The 21,150-nt window shown below is 45.1% G+C and overlaps 1 protein-coding gene across 1 annotated transcript; it reads left to right on the top strand.

The window, feature by feature from the left end:
* The first annotated feature begins 4,567 nt into the window (after positions 1–4,567).
* On the top strand, positions 4,568–20,540 carry LOC136638700 (zona pellucida sperm-binding protein 2-like). The gene is made up of 19 exons (XM_066612735.1): positions 4,568–4,616; positions 4,739–4,831; positions 5,425–5,552; positions 6,823–6,969; positions 7,926–8,009; positions 8,110–8,277; positions 9,563–9,659; positions 9,792–10,015; positions 10,338–10,491; positions 11,063–11,274; positions 12,085–12,202; positions 13,066–13,271; positions 13,954–14,071; positions 15,365–15,534; positions 17,357–17,430; positions 17,933–18,060; positions 19,117–19,306; positions 20,057–20,195; positions 20,406–20,540. The coding sequence occupies exons 1-19, from the start codon at positions 4,568–4,570 to the stop codon at positions 20,538–20,540; spliced, it is 2,634 nt and encodes an 877-aa protein (XP_066468832.1).
* Positions 20,541–21,150: the final 610 nt, after the last annotated feature.

A 21,150-nucleotide genomic window follows, 5' to 3' on the forward strand; every position in this document is an offset into this window, starting at 1 on the left:
AGGACATGCTTTAGCAATTGCCTCCGGCTTGGTCAACACCAAATAGTAAAATAACACAGATAGCTCATGCCTGCCACCTACTGGAGAAAACAGAAATTGCAACACGTCGAGTTCTTTTAAAATTCGAACACTGTGTGATTTCTGATGCCCCAGCATTATCTATTATCACTCCAATCCTTAACTTTCCTGTGAATTAAATCCCTTTTCTATCAGTGACGTCCAAATCAGGGTGACCAGATGCAATGGAGGACGGAGTGTCTATCCCTTTAACCACTGCATAGAAGAGGGAATTGGGGCAGGTGCAGCTCCACGTGGAAGGGTTTAAAAAGCTGCATAAAATTTTTTAAAGCTGCATAGAAGAGGGGCAGGTGCAGCTTCACATGGAAGGGTTTAAAAAGCTGCACCTGCCCCAATTCCCTCTTCTATGCAATGGTTCAGGGTATAGGCACTCTGTCCTCCATTTCATCTGGTCACCCTGGTGCAAATCAGTAATGCCTGTGTTGGAGGGCCAGTTACACTTCCCAATCACCTTGGAGATCTGGCTAAGAATATGTACGGTAGTTGTCCATTACTTGCCTGTAGGCAGGGTGTTCGGAATCAATGGAGAACAGAGTGCCTACACCTTTAACCCCTATATAGAAGAGGGATTTGGGGCCGGTGCAGCGTTTTGAGCCATTTCTGCCCAACGTTGCAAATATGCAACAGGGATCAAATGTGTGCTGGGCAAAAATGGGTTAAACCCTTCCCTGCTGAGCAGCACCTGCTCAAATTCCCGCTTCTATACAGTGGTTAAAGGTGTAGGCACTGTGACCTCCATTGGATCTGGTCACCCTGCCTGTAGCCCAAGCCTAGGTGGGTTTCCTCGGCACTGACAGCCCAATCCTATCCTAGAAGTAAGCCCCATTGACTGTAACGGGACTTACTTCTAAGTAGACATGTATAGGCTTGGGCTCCGAGGCTGCAATCCTATCCACACTTTCCTGGGAGAAAGCCCCATTGACTCTAATGGGACTTCCTTCTGAGTAGACATGCATAGGATTGGGCTCTGAGGCTGCGATCCTACCCACCCTTTCCTGGGAGCAAGCCCCATTGACTGTAATGGGACTTCCTTCTGAGAGGGCATGCATAGGCTTGAGCTCTGCGTCCCACAGAACCCCAGCCCAGCCGAACCGATTCCCAGTCGCACCATACGTTTCTTGCTAGCAGAATCTCCCAACTGCGCCCTCCGCTGCCTCTTTAAGAACCAGGGCGAAGGCGCTGCGCCCGCGTTCATCGCTCACACCTGGGGCTCAATGAGCGGCACGTGGTGGCTGAAGGGTTTAAAAAGCCGCCTGGCTGCCCGCAAAGCCCCAAACTCCCCTGGGGGTTCTTTTGTTGGTGTGGCGGAGGTGGCCTGGAAGTGGAGAAAGCCCCTTCCCATTGATCACCCAGCAACATGGGATGCTGTTCTGCCCTGAGGTGAGCAGAGGGGCTTTTCTTGCCTTCTCCTGGCTGGCCTGTTTCCTTGGACCAGTTGGGGGGGGGGCTTCTAGTTTGTCATTCTTGTAGCTTTTGTGACTACATCCTACCTGGAGTAACCTGTTTGGTGAGGAGAGGTGGGACTAGGGTTGTAGCTGCCTTGTTCCCTCAGGGTGGGAAGGGTTGGAAGAAGCTGTTCTGGGGTGGTAGAGGCAGGCTCTGAGTTCAAGTTTGGACTACTTGTGCTTCTAGCTGTCAGCTGTTCTAGTAGGGTTCAGTGGCTGTGCTGACCACCATTCAGCCTACTGCACCAGACTTTCCCTCAACCCCCCCATAACTTCCTAACTTGAGGTAGCCTTTACAAGTGCTTCTCAATGTTTGTCCCCTGCTGTACTACTTTATGTGGTCCACCTATTGGAAGTAACTGGTGATGAAGTTGTTGCCAGTTACTTCTAGGTTAGGAGGTCAAATATGATGTAGTAAATACCAGTAAGATGCTTAGGGTGGAGGTGAACATTCAAAAACCAGGCTTTGGAGGCTAAGTCAAGCCTCCTACCACTGTTGCAATATGTCACTGGTCTTGCTGCTAAGTGGTGGATGTCCAGGGATCCCACAGATACCACCACTAGTTGTGAAACACTTACCTATACTACTTCCTGCATCACTTAAATCTTGAGTTGCTTAATGCCTGCCTTCCCTTTCTTCCTCCCCCTGCCCCATGGGTAGACAGGATGGAAAGGGGCATCTTTTAAGTGGTATTCTATTGCATTGGGGGAGGGGGAAGAACTGTTCCTTTCCACCCCACCATGGTGTCTCTCCCAGTGACTAGTGGTGTCTCCATTTTTGTTTAGAATTAGCTTGTAAGCCCTTTAGGGTCAGGGAACATTTTTTGTTTAGCTATATAAACCTAGCTTTGTTCTGCTAATAAGACTATGTGTATTAGCCAAGCCCTCCTACTGCCCAGTATTGCAGCTGACCACCTCCTCCCATTCTCTATGCAGTGGATGAGTTTTCTGAGTTGCTACTAACTGAGACATAATTCTGCCAGAACTGGCAGGGTATTTTTACTCCAAACAAGTAACAGTGTCTTGCTTGGAGCGCATAGGAAGCTATTTACCTTGAGGAACTCACACCTATACTTCTACATGGATTGTTGCTTTGGCTATAGCAACGATTCTTGTACAGAGATCAAATAGTGGCCTTGTTTGAAGCCAGGTAGACCTTCCCTCATATTGGAAAATATGCAAATATTTCACTTGAACATGATATTTAGCTGGCAAGCACACTGTCTCTTCATGATAGAAATTGATTTGGATGGAGGTAAGCTGGACTTGCTAACTGTTAGAGATGCAGTTGGTGAACTCTGTGGATGCAAGCTGAAGAGCACAGTATTCAAGTACTGTCTCTAATTTTTTAAAGGCAGAAACACAGATTATGAGTTGCTTGAAGTAACCAAGGAACTTGGTTCTGTAACCTTATCAGCCAGGAACTACTTGGGCTCTCTGCTTCCTTGTGTTTTCAGCAGGTTTCTGTCTGTTGGAAGGCCAATTGCTTGGGGCTTTTTTCTTCCAGTCTGGTTACTCTTACTGCCCACCTGGGATATGGTGGGTCAAGCAGCCTGTGGGGGAGGGGGTAACTGGCTGTCTGATTTTTGGATTACTAGATTCTCTACACAGCAGTAGGGAGGGGGGAAGTGCACAAGTGTAGATTGGAAACCTAGGACTCATTTCAATTCCAATGCTGGCTTGTTTGCTAGTCTGACATCTTTCTCTTTAGTCTGTTTCTTGTAGGGCTTCTGACCCATGGAGTATGGCTTCAAGCTGTTCCTGCAACAGGTATAATACGTGGCTATGTAAACACTCCAGTTTGGACATGTTCTTTGAAGTACTTGCATGCAACTCCCCTCAACATGGATGGAACAGGGAAATCTTTCACTGCAGAGGAAGTAAAGGCCTACTCATGAACTGCTCAGTCATAATGACCACTCCAAGGCACTGGTGCTTGCCTTGAGGTTGATCTTGTTAGGGCAGCTGTTAAGGGCCCTCAGGCTTGCTGCTGATACTAATGCTATTTCTGTACTCATAGCCTTTGTGTGCTGGTGGAATGTCTCTTTTGGGGGCCTTAGAGCTGGCTCTGGTCTGTCTACCACAGTGGATGGCTCTTCCAGATCAAAAACTTGAAGGCACTTTATTAGTGGTTGGGCAAGATTCAAGAAGTGCTATAGCACTGCCAAGTTAAGCATACCACTACTGTCCATATCTGACTCCTGTAGGTCCAGTAGCAAGAGAATAAATCTAAGATGACTCTGGTCAACAAAAGCTTATGAACACTTTTAATGTCTCCAGGGTGCCAAATGACTTTTCTTGTACTGCAGCTAACTTGTGTGTACAGCACTGTAGAATTGCCCTGGTTGCTTGTTGTGATGTAGTAGAATTGAGGGTGGGGGTGGGTGGGTGAGACAATATTGGGTTAACGTGCTTGACTGCCTTCCCATCTCTTGCTGGCTGTCCCCTGGCTTTCTCAGGAGCCCTAAAAAACCTGACCGTGCTATATTATCCTAGTGTGGCTCCCAATGCCAGCTGGTAAACTCCTATCCACATCACCCAGGAGGGGACCAGTGCAGTCCTTGAAGAATTCAACAAAAAGCAAAAGCCTATGAATTGCCCTGTGTGCTGGTTGGGAAGCTTGAGTGATGTGGGGTCATTTGTCTAATGGGCTTGATAAGCACACAAGGGTGGCTGCACTGACCACATGGGGGACTCGGGCAACCTTGTAAGGTGCCAGAATTCCAGGGGGCTTCTGCTTGTCTTGGGAGGAGGTAAGCAGCTCTCAATGTTCTTGGCAGGCAGGGGATAATGACAGCAGGACTTATAGGTTAGGCAATGTGTCTTGCCGGTTGTCTTAACTAGCAGCCCAGAGTGTCAACATGACTATAAAGTGGTAAATATTGGAAATGTGAAAATAGCACCTTTGTTTGCTCTTAAGCATTTAACATGTGGTTGTATACTTGATAGCATAAACAAGACTGGGGAGGGTGTGGATTGTCCTTGTGAATTTTCCTTTAGGTGTGTCTTTCTGCCTGCTTGCCACCTTCCCCTGCCTTGTCTTGATGGCCAATCTTGGCAAGGAAGATGAATTGGCAGTTAAACTGGGGCTTGGTAAGGTGGTGGTAGTACACCCTCAAGTTGGTCTAACCATGTGACAGAACATAGCTTTACAATTTGAAGTTGGTTCCTGAAGCTGCTAGGAGCGGTCTCTAACTTTCTCCATCCTCTTCCAGATCGGGTTGATGTGGAATGTCTAGGTAGCTTTGCCAGACTCAAATTGAATCCAAGTTATTTCCGTGACAAATATACTAGTTTTGCTGCTGTTGGTGAGTCTTTGTCCAACCCATCCCCCCCATTTTCTGGTGTTGGCAAGGGTGGTAAAATCTGTTCTAAACTTGAAAAGAGAGATGAATGGATGCCATGTGTGATTCTAATGCTCTCTGTTCTAGAATAGCCAGAGATTTGCTTCACCTTATAATGTTTTTAAAGTACTGGTGGGCTCCTCCTTAGGGGCTGCTGAATTGCTTAAGCAATGCAGAACATCTCTGCTGCCACTGTGGATGTTCAAATTAAGACATTGGCAAAGTTGGGCATTCGCTGAGGCCTAGAATCTGTGTATGGTCCAATGATTCCATCTCTGGTGTGGAGGATTTCTGGGGTATGGTGTTGCCTGAGTAGGCTAGAAACCGAACCATTCCAGCTACACAAATTGAGGGCATTTTACTGAACTCATAACTTATTTTCTTTAGTAACCTCCTCAGAAATGCCTTAACAAATGCATACGGATGCCTCCTTTCCCAAGAACCTGGGATCGTGGCAGTGGGCCTCAGTCTCTAATGGGAACTGAATTCTCCCATAGTATTCATGACCTGGGTTTGGATGAGTACTCCAAAGCAATCTTAACTCTCTGTCCTTTCAGACAAGTTTGGCAGGTCTTGGCCAATAAATGCAGTCCTGGCTACACAATGTGGATATACGATCTTTCAAGATGTCTGGGGGAACCTGGAGTTACATGCCTCCTTGATTGGCTGCTATGCTCAGATAGTGGTATGTAATACAGGGTGCACACAGCCCTACAATGAATAGGGTTTCTGGACTAGAAATGGAGCTTACCTGTGCTGAATTTACCCCTTAGCTCCTTTTAATATAATCAGATTAGTGATGGTTCCCAAGTATTGGGTGGGATTACTCCTCAGTCTTGCTGTACTGAACTGAATGCCTTGCATACAAAGAAAATGTTAGTGGTGATCTGTGGTTCATAAATTACTAATGTCCTGGCTCTAGATACCTTCTATTGGGAGAGAATTTATAGGGGGCTGCTCATTGTTCTCCATCTTGCTTGGCATACTAGAGTTAATGGTGACTCAGCACTCTGTGTGGGATTACTTGGTAGCACATTTCTGGTTCTAAACTATACATCCAGTGGCTATGAAAGCAAATAAGTTGCTGCCCATACTTTTTAAAACAAATGAGTCTTGTGTTCCTGAAATCTGACATTGCAAGCTTTTTAGTCAAGTGCATAGTGCACAGAACATAAAAAGCTTTGGTGGGGAACATTGTACTTCATGGGAATACATCCTAGCTTTTCACTTTTACAGTGTATGGCAAAATGTGGTCCAGAAATCTGCAGGAAAAGAATTGTCATTTCAGTAGTCAAATTCAGTATCTTCCACAGCCCTCTTTGCCCCATTAGACTGCCAGATCCCCATTTGGCCAGATCTTCCAGTGACCAAAGCAGCTGCTGAACAAAATGTCCCCTCAAGGAATCCTGAATTACTGTTGCATTGAGGAACTAGAAGACCCTGTAAAGTTCCTTGTCCATTGGGTTTCTTCCTTGCTGATGCCTCTTTCACTACCTAATCTTCCCTCTGGTTCCTGATTCTGTTAGTAAACTAGTCTTTATCCACCTTGCCTCAAGACTTGCTATCTATTGGAACATTACTCCAGTCCAGCCATTTTCAGCCACTGTGCCATGGCACACTGGTGTGCCACAAGTGGTCCACAGGTGTGCCACAGGAATTTAGTGGAAGGTCACTTATTAATAGGGCCAATGGGAGATGTGAGCCCCCACTGGCAGCATGGTGTGCCTTGTCAGTTGTCAAAAACCTGGCAGTGTGCCTTGACCATTTTTAGTACCTTGTCAGCGTGCCCTGAGATGGAAAAGGTTGAAAATCACTGCTCCAGTCCTTGGTCTGCTAGACTATCTCACAGACCATGTTCTGAACTTCACCTCTGCTGAAAGTGCTGAAGACTTCAGTGCAACAAATGCAATATATTAAAGAATGACTTGAAATGGTGATTCTCTCTCTGTACCTAGGATGACCAGCGCTTTGCTTTGATCATACAAATAACGGCAGCAACAAACCCTGAGATGAATAACGGTGCTACCTTCAGAGAACAAGTGAGCTGTTCTTATAGCCAGTGGCAGCCCCGAGAAATAGTCTGTGAAGCAAACTACATGGAAGTAAGTTCAGAGGGAGACCATTCAGCAGCAGCCTTAAAAGCTTAAGGAGTACATGGTGGGAACTGGTGCTGAGTAAGCCCAGGTGGGCAGTCCAAGGCCTTAAGTTGCTAGGTTCAAGATTGTGTTCACAGGCATTACTGAAATGTATTCAAATCTCATCTCATACATGTGTGTATGCAGAAGAAAAATGGTATAAGTTAACCCATTTTTGCCCAACCCACAGGTGTACACATTTGGTCCCTGTTGCATATATGCAATATTGGGCAGAAATGACTTGACTAGAGCAGGCTCTCAAACCTGATTGAATAGGTTATTTCTATAAAATGGGTTAAAGCCTTAAATCTAAGGCCAAACTTCTAAAGTTGGAGGAGGCAGGGAGAAGATCTTCTTTTCCTTGGCACAGATGTCAACTTGCCCGGCTCATGGACACTTGCAGAGCCAGTAGAATTGTGCAACATAGCAAAATTATGCAATTTGGTGTACATGTGAGAAGGACAACTCCTGGCCCATCTACTGTACTTCTAGTCAACATACTTTCTCTTGTGAAATCTCCCTCTTATGGTTGGGCAGGCTTTCAACTTGTTGTTGCTTACTGTTCTGGAACAGTTTCTGTAGGGTGCTTGAATTACGCAACTTATATGTTAACTAGTTTGGCTGTTGAGAATTTGCAAGGAAGACTCCTCTTGCAGGACTAGGTGCACTGACAGATAATGCTGTTGTATAGCAAAATGGCTGGGTTGTCAGCAGCTGTAAGAAGGGACCCCTCAAAGCCTGGTGGAGGGTTTAATCAGCCTTGCCCCTTGCCTTTTCTAGCAACTGGCCTGAAAGCTAAGATTTCAGGTCAGGTTATTCTGCTCAGCTGACATCACCAATTGCCAGGAAGACTAGAGGTGGGAGGAAATGAATTAAAAAGACCTGTGCAGAGTTTCCCAGATATATATCTTGTCTGTCTGAAGGTTTCTGTGAGAAGGAATGTACCACCAATCCCAGAGGACTTTCTACAAGATCAGCCTGAAGACTGGGCAGCTGCCTTACCTGAGGTAACTCTCCTGCTCAAGGTAGAGGGATGTGTAGTAGGGCTTGGATTACCCCTGTGAGGATTCAATGTTCAGAGTAATCTTCCTTTCCCCCTCTACATAGGTGAAAGTAGGAGAACCCTCCATCTGGCAAATAGTATTCCACATGGGCACTGGAAAGAAGGCCATGCTGGTTGAGGAAGCTCATTCTGATGGATATGGAGTTAATACAACAGACACAAGGATTGTGTTGAGGGCTTCCTACAATGCAACAGAGGCTCAGAGGTTAGAGGTGGGTCTTTAGGTAGGAAGATTGGTGAGCTCCTTTCCCCACCCATGGGAAAGTGGATACAGGAAACAGATGCAACCAGTGTTGTGGGATTTCCCTGATAACAAATCCCACTAGCTAGTATATGAATAAATTGCTGGATGTATGTATGCATCAAAGTGCCATAAAGGCATTCCCTCATGTGTGGGAATGAGTATTTCTAAGGTAGCACCTACTGTCAAGTTTGAACTTAAAAAACCACTGCTTAATCAGCTGGCCACCATAGCTGTATCTTAGGTAGATAACTATATGCTGTTGAACCATCCCATCTTCAGCCAGTACAAAACTGTCTTGGCTGACTGAGGACAATTTGGTCACTTCAACATGGAAATGTCAAGCTTGGTAAAATGGGAACATGACCTGGGTAAACTGATGTCCTTGTTGTGAATGGGTGAGTGATTCTATCTCTGAAGCATGAAGAGGAGATTAGAAGGCAGTCCTCTGACTACTACAGAGCTAGGTCACTGGTTCATCTAGCCAAGTGGCTACACGAATGTGGAGGTGACTTCTGCATCCAAAGCAGGTGTTCTCTTGTTGAGCCACAGCTCCTCTATGGGAGAGGTCTTGCCTCATGATCAAAACTTAATGTACCCTGTTTTCACTCCCTAGTATAAGGCTACTTAAACTCTGCATCATGAAAAGCTGAACTTCTATACAAATAGTGCAAATTTGACTTCTGCAGATTTCTTATGGGAGCAGTGAGGCACTAAGCCTTCTCAGATCATCAAAAAGCATCCAGCCACCCCCTGGCTTCACCAGGCAAAATTCTTGCTTCCAAGCCAGTTTTGGCAACTGTAATCCAGAAAGTTTGTGCTTCAAAAGCTGAGTTCTACACTCCTCTTACATACAGCTGCCCAGGACCCAACTATGTAGTTCCAGTTGCTAAACATTTGGCAGGACTCCCCAAATGCATGATCTTCAGGAGCTGGGGATTCCACAGAATAACTGGACAATCAAATCCCCCCTCAGCCACAAAGCCTTGGTGACCTTGGGCCAATCACTTTCTCTCAGCCTCACCTACCTCACAGGGTTGTTGTGACGACAAGGAGGGGAGCAGCTGTGTACACTGCCCTGAGCTCCCTGGAGGAAGGGCGGTATAAAAATGTAAAAAATTAACTTTAAAAGATGTGGAGTAAGAAGCTGCAACTCATACACTGCTGCACACATTCTGAGACTAGTGAAATCTGCCACTGATTGTATGCTGCTGGGTAAAAGTTCCAACAGTTAGGAACTTCTTGTTTGTTTTTAGATCAATAGGGTCCCCTTCTCAACAGTGAGATCCACTACCTACTACAAACAGCAATGGATGCTCCTGATGGTGGACACAGCTGTGGCCTGTCCCATAGGTGGGTAAAAGGATGGTGGAATCTTGCATGTGACTACTTAAGCACAATCCTATTAGTGGAAACTTGCATGCCTGCAGTTCTCCCTCAGTAGCTGTAAGGAGTTGTGACATTACCTTCTCCTCCCTCTGACAGATGGCGTGACCTACACAAATGACACAATCATCTGGATTATTCCAAAGCATATACCTCCCCTTCTGTCAGGAGTTGACAATGTGAAAGAGCTGCAAGTAGAGATGGGCATCAACCTGTACAAATTGTCTGCACAAGACATAGTCAGTCGGGGGTATTTACTGGTCAGTGATAAGGAAGCTATTACAGTAAAGATCCCCATTGGTGCAGTGGGTGGTAGCTTCAAGGTGAGTTGATTGAACGCTCTCCCCCGGAGTCTTTGGTATCCAAAGATTGGTACAGTGTCCTTGAGTGAGGAGTAATTGTGCAAGCAGTTCATGTATTACTTCTGCTCCTGGATGACTGACAATACCTTGGTAGTATTTCCATTTCCAAATGGCAGCATTGAGGCTGAAGTTTCTAATATAGATGAACTACCTATTACATCTGGATGTTTCCAAATCTGTGTGGGGTCAAAATGGCAGTTGGGGCTTCCCACCTATATGTCCAATACTACTTTTGTGTAAGTATAGCCCGTTAACTAGAGGCTGCTTGTTCAATCTCTTCCAGAGCTATGTAACTGCTGGGCAACCAGTGTTTATCTACCGAATCAATCCTTTTGTAGTGCATCTATGGGAAGATGACAAGAGGGGTGTTACAAAGCATATCATCCTGAAGGAGATCAGCACCCCTCTGCAGACTGTGCCAATTGTAGTAATGGATGGTGAGTAGTTAAAGCTGTTGAAACTTTCATCGCCTTGTGACACAGTCAACCTTGGAGTGTGTAATAGGGAGAAGCCTATGTTTCTGGCAAGCTCAAAAAAGCTAATTGTGTGGGCATGCAAAATACAAGCCTGGTGCCTGGCACCTCTATTCTAGCATGGATAAAGATTGCCTATGTCCCCTTCCCCTTACTTTCCCAAACAAGGAAATGGGAGGTGCAGAGTCTGGCACTTCACAAGCAAAGGGGAAGGTATTTGGTATGCCACCTTGGGTACCAGGAAGTCTTAGTTTTTTGCAATCCCTTGGCACAGGTGGCATCTTGTAAGGAGAGGCCTTCATAAGTAAGAATGACTTGGCACACCATGGTCCAAAGCACAATCAGAAATTGTATCTTTGAGGATAAAGCTGTGGAAAGGGCGAACATGACAGGCTGCAGATCAAAGGGAGCTTGTTGGGAGAACAGCAACTGGGAAGATCTATAGAGAATCTAAAGTCGAGGAGCTTGGATGATGAAGAAAACAAACTTGGTGTTCCTTCTGCTTGAAACGGGCTGATTTGTCTTTTCCATCCAGGCTCCAATGGCACCCTTCAGCTCTTTAATGTAACAGTTGGGACCTTCTTACCAGACATAGAGCTGATCAGTATTAAAGTGGATGATTTGGGGCCCCTGTCACTGCCTGAAGCCAACAAGCTGGGCTGGAATGTCTATGGCACAGAACATCCAAATGGCAGCAGGGACTACATTCTGCAATTTTCTTTTGATGCTCCTGGAGTTGAGAAAGAGGTGGGTTCTGCCACAATTGGGTAGACCTGGGCTCTCCAAATGCTGGCTCATGGGCCAGATCTAGAGTTTGTAAAAAAAAAAAAAACTCTCCCCTGCATGAGTTCGGTTTACCATTCTGCATCCCTGTGCCCAGATCAACTTGAAAGAAACACTGCAGAATGGTAAGTGCTGATTGGGATGGGTACGGCCTTTTTTGGGACACAGTGGCTTCCAGTTTAGAGACTTCTGGGGTAGACAATGGGTGGGCATCTCAACTAGAGTTGGCAGGAGATAGAAAGCCAAGCTGCTGCCAATTGCCCTTAGTTTGTAGCCTCCTTGGCTAGGTTCCTACAAGGGGAGTTCTAAGAAGTGGAATGAAGGTGAAGGGGGCAGGCAGCAGGGGGAAAAAATGCATGACTCTTCTCTTCATGGAACAAGAAGATGCCTTGCTCACTGCAAACTTGTGTTGTGCACTGCTTAAGGAAGGGACTTACCTGTCTAAAGCACCATGCAAACTGGATCTGTAAAATGCCAGTTTTCAAGATGAGGTTTGAATAGTTTCTAACCTACCAAACTGAATAGTTGACACACCATGTACAGTGGAAGCTTGGCCTGGACATATATGGCTTTCTGGCTACTTTACTGGGTCTGGCATTACAGAGTACCTGACACGAACCAGGTATTGTGATCGAAGTTGCACAAATCTTTCCAGGCCTGTAACTTGGGCTAGAACAAAGCCTACATACAGAGGGCTGTTGTCTGGTGAGGGTCAAAACTATGGGCACTCTTAACACTTGGTGGATAATCTCTTCTAACAACTTCTCTGTCCAGTATGTGCCAGATAACATCAGGAACTATACTGCAAATGTCACATTTGGCTTCAGTGTGATTCCCCAGGGAGAGACATTTGATGTTCCAGTCATTTTGACTACTTTGGTCAAGGATGCAGGTGGGTTACCTGGTATTTGTATTCCCATGCTCATTATGAATGGAGGAAATGATGGTGAAATCCAAAATGTTGTCTTGTGACAGTTGATGTCTTGATCATGTGGAGTACAGTTTTGAGACAATGTCCAAATGTGGATGGGAATGGTCACATGTCCTGTCCTGAGTAAAAGGTGTGAAATCTAAGGGAGATGGCTCTACGGTGCTTTCAAACGTTGTTGGCATTGTGATGTAGCAAATCAAGATTAGCTTCTGGAATAGAATAAGCTTCCTAGGAAGAAGTCTCAAGGGGTTTCTAGGAAAAGACTAGATAGGCAAGGCAGCTTCTAGAAATCCTGAGTCTTGCCATAGGATGGGAATTCACAATCCAAAATTATGAAACTGGAGTAAGACAAGTGTTGTCTGGTCTCATTCCCCTTGCCTAAACTTACTAGATTACAAATGTTCAGATGTAGTATGTGGCTCATATTCAACTTGTGAAGCCTCCAGGTATTGGGCAAAGATGCAGATGGTTGATCCTAACAAGGGATTGGTGCAGAATGGTGTGTGCAGGGCCTGGTTAGGGAGTAGCAACCCAGTCTGCTTCCAGCCTGGTTAGGTCCCATGCAAAGTGATGCTACCTTGATTCACCTGAAGTCTGAGCTTGGCAACTGCTGAGCACTGACCAGCTTTCTATAACATTACTATTTTGAGGAATCTACTTTATCTGGTCTACTAGTTGCAAAGCTATAATAGGAAGGAGAGCAGTCCCAGTTAAATGGGAGGGAAGGGACATAGAAGGAGGAAATGTCTATGGTAGAGAGGCAGTATAAATAGAGGGGGTTTCTCCTTTCGGAAGGCACTATGCTGCTACCTCCTATTACACAGTGCTGCCTGAAGCTGTGGGCTCCTGTGATGACCAAGCCCTCTACTTGGTGCTAAAACGTGGCAATGTGGACCAGGACTGGCTACCCTTTGTGGGGGATGAACAGTTAACCCAGGAGATGGCACAGAGACTTGGCTACAGCCTGCAAGACAATGGAACCCACTTGGCTATAAGGATGCCCAGACACGCAGCTCATTTGGCTTATGAGGTAAGGAGAGACTTGAGCTGGAACTGTCCCTCTTCCCAACCCTCCATTCAGATAATGGGCAACTACTCAAGAGCACATGGATATTCAGTCGGCTTCCTACTATTGTAGGCCATCTATGTGCTTTTGTGTTGCATCATGCCAAACTGTATTGCTGCTTCACAAATAGGTTCTATGCTGACAGACAGCACTAACTGAAGAGAGACCATATTAAACACTACCTGCTCAAAGACTTTCAAGGTGACAAAAATGAGTGGGTGAACTCTATTGAATTTTGAGGGTAGTAGCAGGAGCTTGAATCACTGCAAAGAAAGTCCTTCTAGGCCTTAATAGGACATTTTAGCCCTGGTGCCTGGCTGCTTCAGTGCAGTTCCTTGGCTTGGTAACATCCAAGTGCTTTTAAGTACAAGTTTTAATCCTGCTGCTCTGCCCAAAATATCTCTCAAATCATGCCCTTGATGGCAAGGTAGTGCCCGATTCTGCAAATGGCTAGTGTGTGGTCTATCCACATAACATGTCTCATTTTTAGTACTATGTGTTTTATTACTTGGGCCTTTGTCCCCCTTGACAAAATGGAGCCCAGTTAGTCTCCAGGGGCACTGAGCATAGGGTTGACCAAGCATACCAATGCAGCCAGTCTTGTATTTTGAGCAATTGTCCTGGTGATTTATGCTTTTATCCCTAGGAAATCAATTCTTTTGGGATTCTGGCTACCTTCCAGTTGCAGCTAAAGGACCATCTCACAGGAGTGGAGATGATGGACTTTGCCATTTCCTGCAGCTTCTCTCCTAAAGACCTGATTGGTAAAACTCTCCCCTTCCCTAACTAGCTTCATTCCTAGCTGAAAGGGTTTATTGTTCCAGTAAAATTTCAAAAATCTTCCTTGAAACCAGTCTGCTAACCAGGGACTCACATTCTTTCCAGATCAACCTTTCTTCCAGTATGTATAATAGCTATTCTGGGGGTTGCTTGGTTAGGGGGACTGTAGCTTAGAGTGGGACTAGATACTGACACTCTTCAGCACCCTTGCTAAACTTCAGGATCTTCTGAGGGAGATTTTAGATATGTAACCCCTATATTGCATGTCTGTAGTATAGCTAAAGCTTCTGGCCGTGTTTCTCACTACATAAACTTCAATGAGATGAGTACAGGTCCAACCTTGTTATACACGGATTTTTTAATACATGGATTTGACTCAACACGAATGGGCCCTGCAAATGAGAAAGAATGTGCTGATCCCTGGAGAAGGGGAAAAATGCATCCCTTTAAAATCAGTTTAAAAAAACTGAACAGTCCTTTAACAATAGCCTCGTTAATGAGAGAGGGCAGCTGGCTGACAATCCATCAATCCGTCTCTCGCCAGGTGACCCCTCCCTTCCCCCTGAGTGCCTGAAAGAAAGGTGATCACTTTGCATTGGTGAAGGGAGGGACTGATTGAAGTGCCTTTCTAAGCTCTTGGAGGACAACTGATTGATGGATTGTCTTCTTAATGACTTATCTTGCATCACAAAGGTCAGCAAGGCTATCTTTAAATTACCAGAGCAAAGAAACTTGTTTTTTAAATTTATTTGCTATAGTGCGTTTTTTGCCATTCAGGGCTTAAATGTTCTTAGAACATAAGGACATAAGAACAGCCCCACTGGATCAGGCCATAGGCCCATCTAGTCCAGCTTCCTGTATCTCACAGCGGCCCACCAAATGCCCCAGGGAGCACACCAGATAACAAGAGACCTCATCCTGGTGCCCTCCCCTACATCTGGCATTCTGACTTAACCCATTCCTAAAATCAGGAGGTTGCGCATACACATCATGGCTTGTACCCCCATAATGGATTTTTCCTCCAGAAACTCGTCCAATCACCTTTTAAAGGCGTCTAGGCTAGACGCCAGCACCACATCCTGTGGCAAGGAGTTCCACAGACCGACCACGCACTGAGTAAAGAAATATTTTCTTTTGTCTGTCCTAACCTGCCCAACACTCAATTTTAGTGGATGTCCCCTGGTTCTGGTATTATGTGAGAGTGTAAAGAGCATTTCTTCTCTACTTAAATGTTCTTCTCTAGCCACAAAGCTTACTGACATGGGTATTGCTTGCAGACTGCCTGCCTAATGGCACCATGGTGGTCTCTGCCATGAAGGTGGTTGGTATCCCAGACATGGAGCCCTCCGAACTAGTGCTGAGAGATAGGCACTGCAAGCCTGCTTTGGTGACAGAGGAAGGAGCAACGTTTGTCTTTAAAGTGAGCACTTGTGGGACAACCCGAAAGGTGAGAGGGTGCTTGTTCTGGTGGAGGGAATATATTCTCTAGGTCAGTGCTACTCAGTGTGGTGGGGGTCTGTAGTCTGGTGCCAGTCTACAAGCCATCAGCTGCCAAATTTTCAGGAAAGAAACAATAGTAACAGGATACTGGTCCATGGCACGTGGTGGGTAGCTGCTAGTTTGCCATACTAGTTTGAGAAGCACTGCTCTAGGTCAGGAGTGGGCAAACGTCTTGGCAGGAGGGCCACATCATATCTGACACTGTGTTGGAGACTGGGGAAAAAACTTGTATTTCAAATTTGAATAAAATTACATAAACGAATACATTAGAGATGGAACTCTGTAAAACGTACAGACCAAGCCAGAAATACATGGAGACGTAAGTTGTTCAGAGGCAATGGGGGTTTAAAATAATGCCCAGGGAAGAACAGAAAATGCATGGAGACTATAAAAGGCCTTGCCCTAACTCGGCCCGCAACTTGGGTCTGGTGGTTGTGACTAGCAGTTGTAGACCAGCATGGGTTCCAATAGTCTCCTACAGGCCAGAGGCTATTGGAGACTGGGGGCTCCTTGCAGGCTGGATTGGTGGTCCCCAAGGACCACAAATGGCCCACAGGTCAGTGTTTGCCCATCCCTGCTCTAGGTGATGCTGCTTTTTAAGAAAGCTGCTTAACTAGCTAGATGTGAGCCCTTTTGGGACAGGGAACTAGGACTGCAAAGCAACACCTGTAAACAGCTACTAGAAAAGATGCATACAATTGCCTTGGAGAAACCCAACTCATCTAGTGGAGCTGGGTGAGAAGCCAGGAATGAAATGGTTCTAATGAAGTGAGACGTGATACAATTGGGCTTCCAGAGGAAACATGGCCCCCTTAAGGTTTGTGTGTGTGGTGCTATAAATTAGCTACTGTTTGCATTGCCCATCTGCAACATGTGCCAAAGAGCTTTGTAGCTTTGCAGCTAGAGTATCTGCTTTTCTGTTAAACAAGGTTTTGCGGCCTTTAAGTCTGCAAAGCCTCTAAGTTTTCAAGGCTGCAAAAAGATGTGGACAGGACATGGTGATCTTGGACTAGGGTGACTGAAGTTTTCAGGAGCTGGAAAATAGAGCTGCCTTGTCCTACACTGATGGTGGAGCCATGTAACCTATAAATGATGCTTGATGTCCCAGTTTTATAATGGTGGTCACTTGACAATAACACCATAGTTGCAGATAGCTCTATGAGGTTCAAGACAGAAGTGCCCAGGTCTCTGAAGGTCCCAATTTGAAAACTGTTGTAGAGAAGTTTAGGAGCAAGAAATCAAGATGTAAAAAATTCTGCTGTAAAGGAAGCACTGTGGGCTTGTTTCAGCCTTGGATGAAAAGGGTGGTGATCATTCCCCCCAAATTTTATATAGGTTATTTGATCATCCAAAACATAACTGAAAATCCACTTTGGTCAAACCCAAACTGCAGATTTCTAGAAATCTGGTCTGTCAATTACTTTATTCCCCCTCCCAAGATGCCTAATAGGTGTCACATCTAAAGTAGGAACCTTTAAATTATAGCTCCTCAAGTCTGGATTTGGGCATGCTAATTCAATACAGTCATTCTTAGTCCAGAATAATTCTGAAGGTTTTCCTTGGCTAACAATGACCTGATGGTGACAAGGTGCCATAGTAGCTTACATGTGAACTAGGCTTTAGTTTGCCTACAGGCTTACTTCTTGCTTGGAAGGCTTCTGGGAGTTAGACTTAAACCTCTGAACTCTATTCAAGCTATGAATGGTTGTAGAAAAGATCCTCTGAAGCTTTCTACTTGCTGCTTGTCTAACTCTATAATCCGCTTACAGTTTGAAAATACTACCATGATATATGAAAATGAAGTCCTCTATTTTGTCATGGGTCAAAGAGCACCAGTCTATCGGTGAGTATGTGTGACTTGAGGCTGGTTAATGAGCTGAGCCTTTAATAGGAGGACTGTCCAAAGCAGATGCTTGCCAGTGCTTAGAGATGAGTTGCTACAACATCAAAATGTTGCAATACCCCTTTTTCAATAGTATAAAATGTCACTAGCCAAATGGAGACATCTTTGTCACAGACTTAAGCAATGGTGCTTATTTTCATAACTTGTCTCCAAGGAACTCAGGACAGTGTGTATGAAACACCCCCCACCCCACTTCAGGGTTATTAGAATAGTGACTGGCTTAAGAATCAAATGAGCTGAGTAACTGAGTTGGAATTTGAACCTGGGTGTCTCTGTTCTAATCCAACATTTCCTTTTCAACATTGGTTTTCTAACTGGCTGTGGTGCTGTGTCCCATGAAGCTACCACCATGCCTGATAGGGAAATGTGACTTTCTAATGTTGAAGATTGGACGCAGACAAATAGTCGCCTCACTGGCAACTCTTTTCTTTCTATTGTCAAGGTTGAAATGTGGTTGCCAGTACTTCATTGGTGATTCCCTGGTACTCCAGTACAACCCTATAGAAGCTCCATCACCAAGCATTCTGCCTGGAACTGGTCTGCTGACACTTTCCCTTAAACTGGCCAGAGGTAATTCTAAGGGTTGGGGCAGGGGCATAAAAGCTTATGGGCTAGATCAGTGGTTCTCACAAATTTAGCACTGGGATTCTCATTTAGAATGAGAATTGATCAGGACCCACAGGAAGTGACATCAAGCAGGAAAATTAACAATCCTACTCACACTTACCCAGGAGTAAGTCCCATTTACTATCATGTTAAAAGAATAGACATAGTAGCTTGTTAAAAGTACAGGTCCATAACATTTCCCCAAAAGCAGCCATGTACCATGGTAGTATCAAGTCAAGTATATTAAAAATAAAATATTGAAATGAATGGAGACCCACCTGAAATTGGCTGTGGGTCCTGACCCACAGTTTGAGAAACGCTGGGCTAGAGAGATGATCTGGAGTGAATCCAGCACACTGGAAGTTTAATGTGAACTGATTTGGGTGGGTCTCTAAACTGCCGCTGGGTGAGCAGTCGTCTGTTTAAGCTGCTTTCTGGGACTTCTGATTCTTGAAACTGTTGGTACTTTCCAGCCAAGTATTCCAAACCTCGAATGTGGTACACATGCTGTCCAATGGTTCACATCTCTTAGATGTGACTTTATGGCTACTTGATATAGCAACTTGCCTATGATTATGCCAAACTGTATGGCATAATAGGCTGAAGTGCTTGAATTTTGGAAGAAGGTGCATGTGGAAAGAGCATTTTGGTAGCAGTCAATAACATGTTCTGAACTACTAATGTTCAGTAAACCAGTAGCTGGGTAAGAGTTGACATATCAAGGGGAGAAGTGACTAGCAATACTATAAAGACATGGGCAAGAGTCCTTATTCCCAGATCACCTCTTAAGTAGTGATGGAAGGGCTGAGCCCACTTAAACATGGTAAGTACATTCTTCACCACTTATCTGTGATACCACCCTAATACTAGAATGTAGAAGTGCTAGCTCCTTGATTAGTGTCTGGGTTGACCTTGGAGATGCCCCTACAACACTAGCATTATGTAATGTTGAGCAGAACTTGGAAGAGATGCAGAATACCAGCTGGAACCAATTAGTGTAACTGTACCACTCCTCTCCAGATAAATCCTATAGTGACTTCTACCAGGATGTGGAGTACCCAGTGACTCGCTACCTTAGAGACCCTCTACACTTCCAGGTAGAGCTCCTCCACAGCCAGGACCCAGGGCTGGAACTGTTCCTGGAGGACTGCTGGGCCACAGCCTCATCTGAGAGAAGTGGTTCCCCACAATGGAACATAGTGGTTGACAGGTATATCCCAATTCAAGAGGATGAAGCTTATGCTGTGAATACAAAATATTAATACTACAAGCCAGAAGGTGCTAGTAGGACCAAAATAAGAATGCAGCTGCTCTCTGTTGCTAGGTTATACGTGGGGTTAAAGGCAGCCACAGTGCGTTAGAAGCATGGGACAGTGCTGGACATGGACATGAACTCTAATGTAGCCAGTCATCAAATTTGAGCTTTAAATATGGGGGTGGACGGGCACTGGCAGAACCTCAAAAGCTAATAAAAGCATAGGTGATTGGGGAAGACTATGCCGTACACTGAAGTTGCAATGTACACCCCAAGTATTCAAAGTGAAAAATTGCTATTGAAAGCTACATTGATCAATTGGCATACATAAGCAATTGCAGCACAATATCACTTGGGGGGGGGAACTAAAGTTGCAGTGAACAAGTTTTTCCAAATTCAGAGGACAACTGGCAGGAAGTGGAACTAAACCATGGAGAGAAGGCAGGAATCTGCACATATTAAATGGAAACCATAACTAGATTGGGGGGGGGGGGAAGAACTGTTGCATGAGAGCATCTTGGGACAAAGGAGCAAGGGTAGCTCCCTTTTTAAAGAAGCCAGCTATTTAGATCTCTCTACTTCAATACTGTCATGGTCAGAGAATTCTGCAATACTTGGTATAAAAGTTGAGGTTGTGCTGTATTCAGTGCAAACAAATCATGTGTGTCCTGCATCTCATGGAGTGCTCTGTGCCTCTTTCTCCAGTTGTGAGAACACGGAGGACTCCCATCAAACCACTTTCCACAGAGTTCCTAGTGATTCTGTCCCATTCCCTACACACCTGAAGCGGTTTGAAGTGAAAATGTTCACATTCACTGTGAATGGCCAAGCTCTACAGGGACAGGTATGGGGCTTTTGCCCAAATGAACATGGAATTTGTTGCTCTCTGGGGAAACAAAGTTCTATGTGGCAGTAGAGTAAATGGTCACCCTCAGGCTGCAAAGCTGGGTTCTGTTGGAAGAGTGGAGGTGTTTGAAATACTAGTGGTACCCCAATCCTTAATTCTGAGATGCACTTCCTTGCATCAGGATATAGTAACACTTTCTCGCCTCAGGTGTACTTCCACTGCAGTGCAATAATTTGTGATGCTAGTCGTCCATCCTCTGATGCCATCTGTGCTAGGAGATGCATCCCCAGGAGGCAGAGAATTGGTGAGTGCTCCGAAGCCCCAATCTGTGTAGTAACCTAGAGCCCTCCTATTGGTCTCAATGGATTTTCCTTTCTCCATATCATTCTGTAAAAGCTGTGTTCTCCAAATCAGAGCATTCAAAAGATGTCCATAAAACAGCATTCCATCTTGGCATGTTTTCTAGAAACAAAATAACTTGCCCAAGGGGGAAGCAGCAAATCTCAGTACTCTGTGCAATGATCCTCACAAATGTGGCAGTCTGAATTTCAGCAATGCTGTATTTTAGCACAAGAGATGACTTCTTTCTCTGGGAGGGTGGCAGTGACAAATGTGTCCAAGATGACTAGTCAATAGGAACTAAAAATGCATCCTTCAGAAAATTCCCAGAAACATGGCTACAGTTGATTTGTGTCAATTGGCTTTAACAATGTTAAATATCTTTCGGTTTGGGGCATCATTCAGAATTCTCCACCTTGGAAACATAGCCTTCCATAATTGCCAAACTGCTGCCTGTTGCTAGAAGTGTGGGTCTGCTATACTGCTGTCAACTGGGTGTTGGTGGCAACAAAGGGATTTGTATTACTAGCTGGTGTATGCCCAACTACATATGAACATGGGCTATACTAATTTGGTTGCATTTTGTGTGAGCAAGGAACTTTCTAGTTGCTTA

This window comes from Tiliqua scincoides, chromosome 2 (genome assembly GCF_035046505.1).
Source record: "Tiliqua scincoides isolate rTilSci1 chromosome 2, rTilSci1.hap2, whole genome shotgun sequence".
In the NCBI taxonomy this organism is placed as follows: Eukaryota; Metazoa; Chordata; class Lepidosauria; order Squamata; family Scincidae; genus Tiliqua; species Tiliqua scincoides.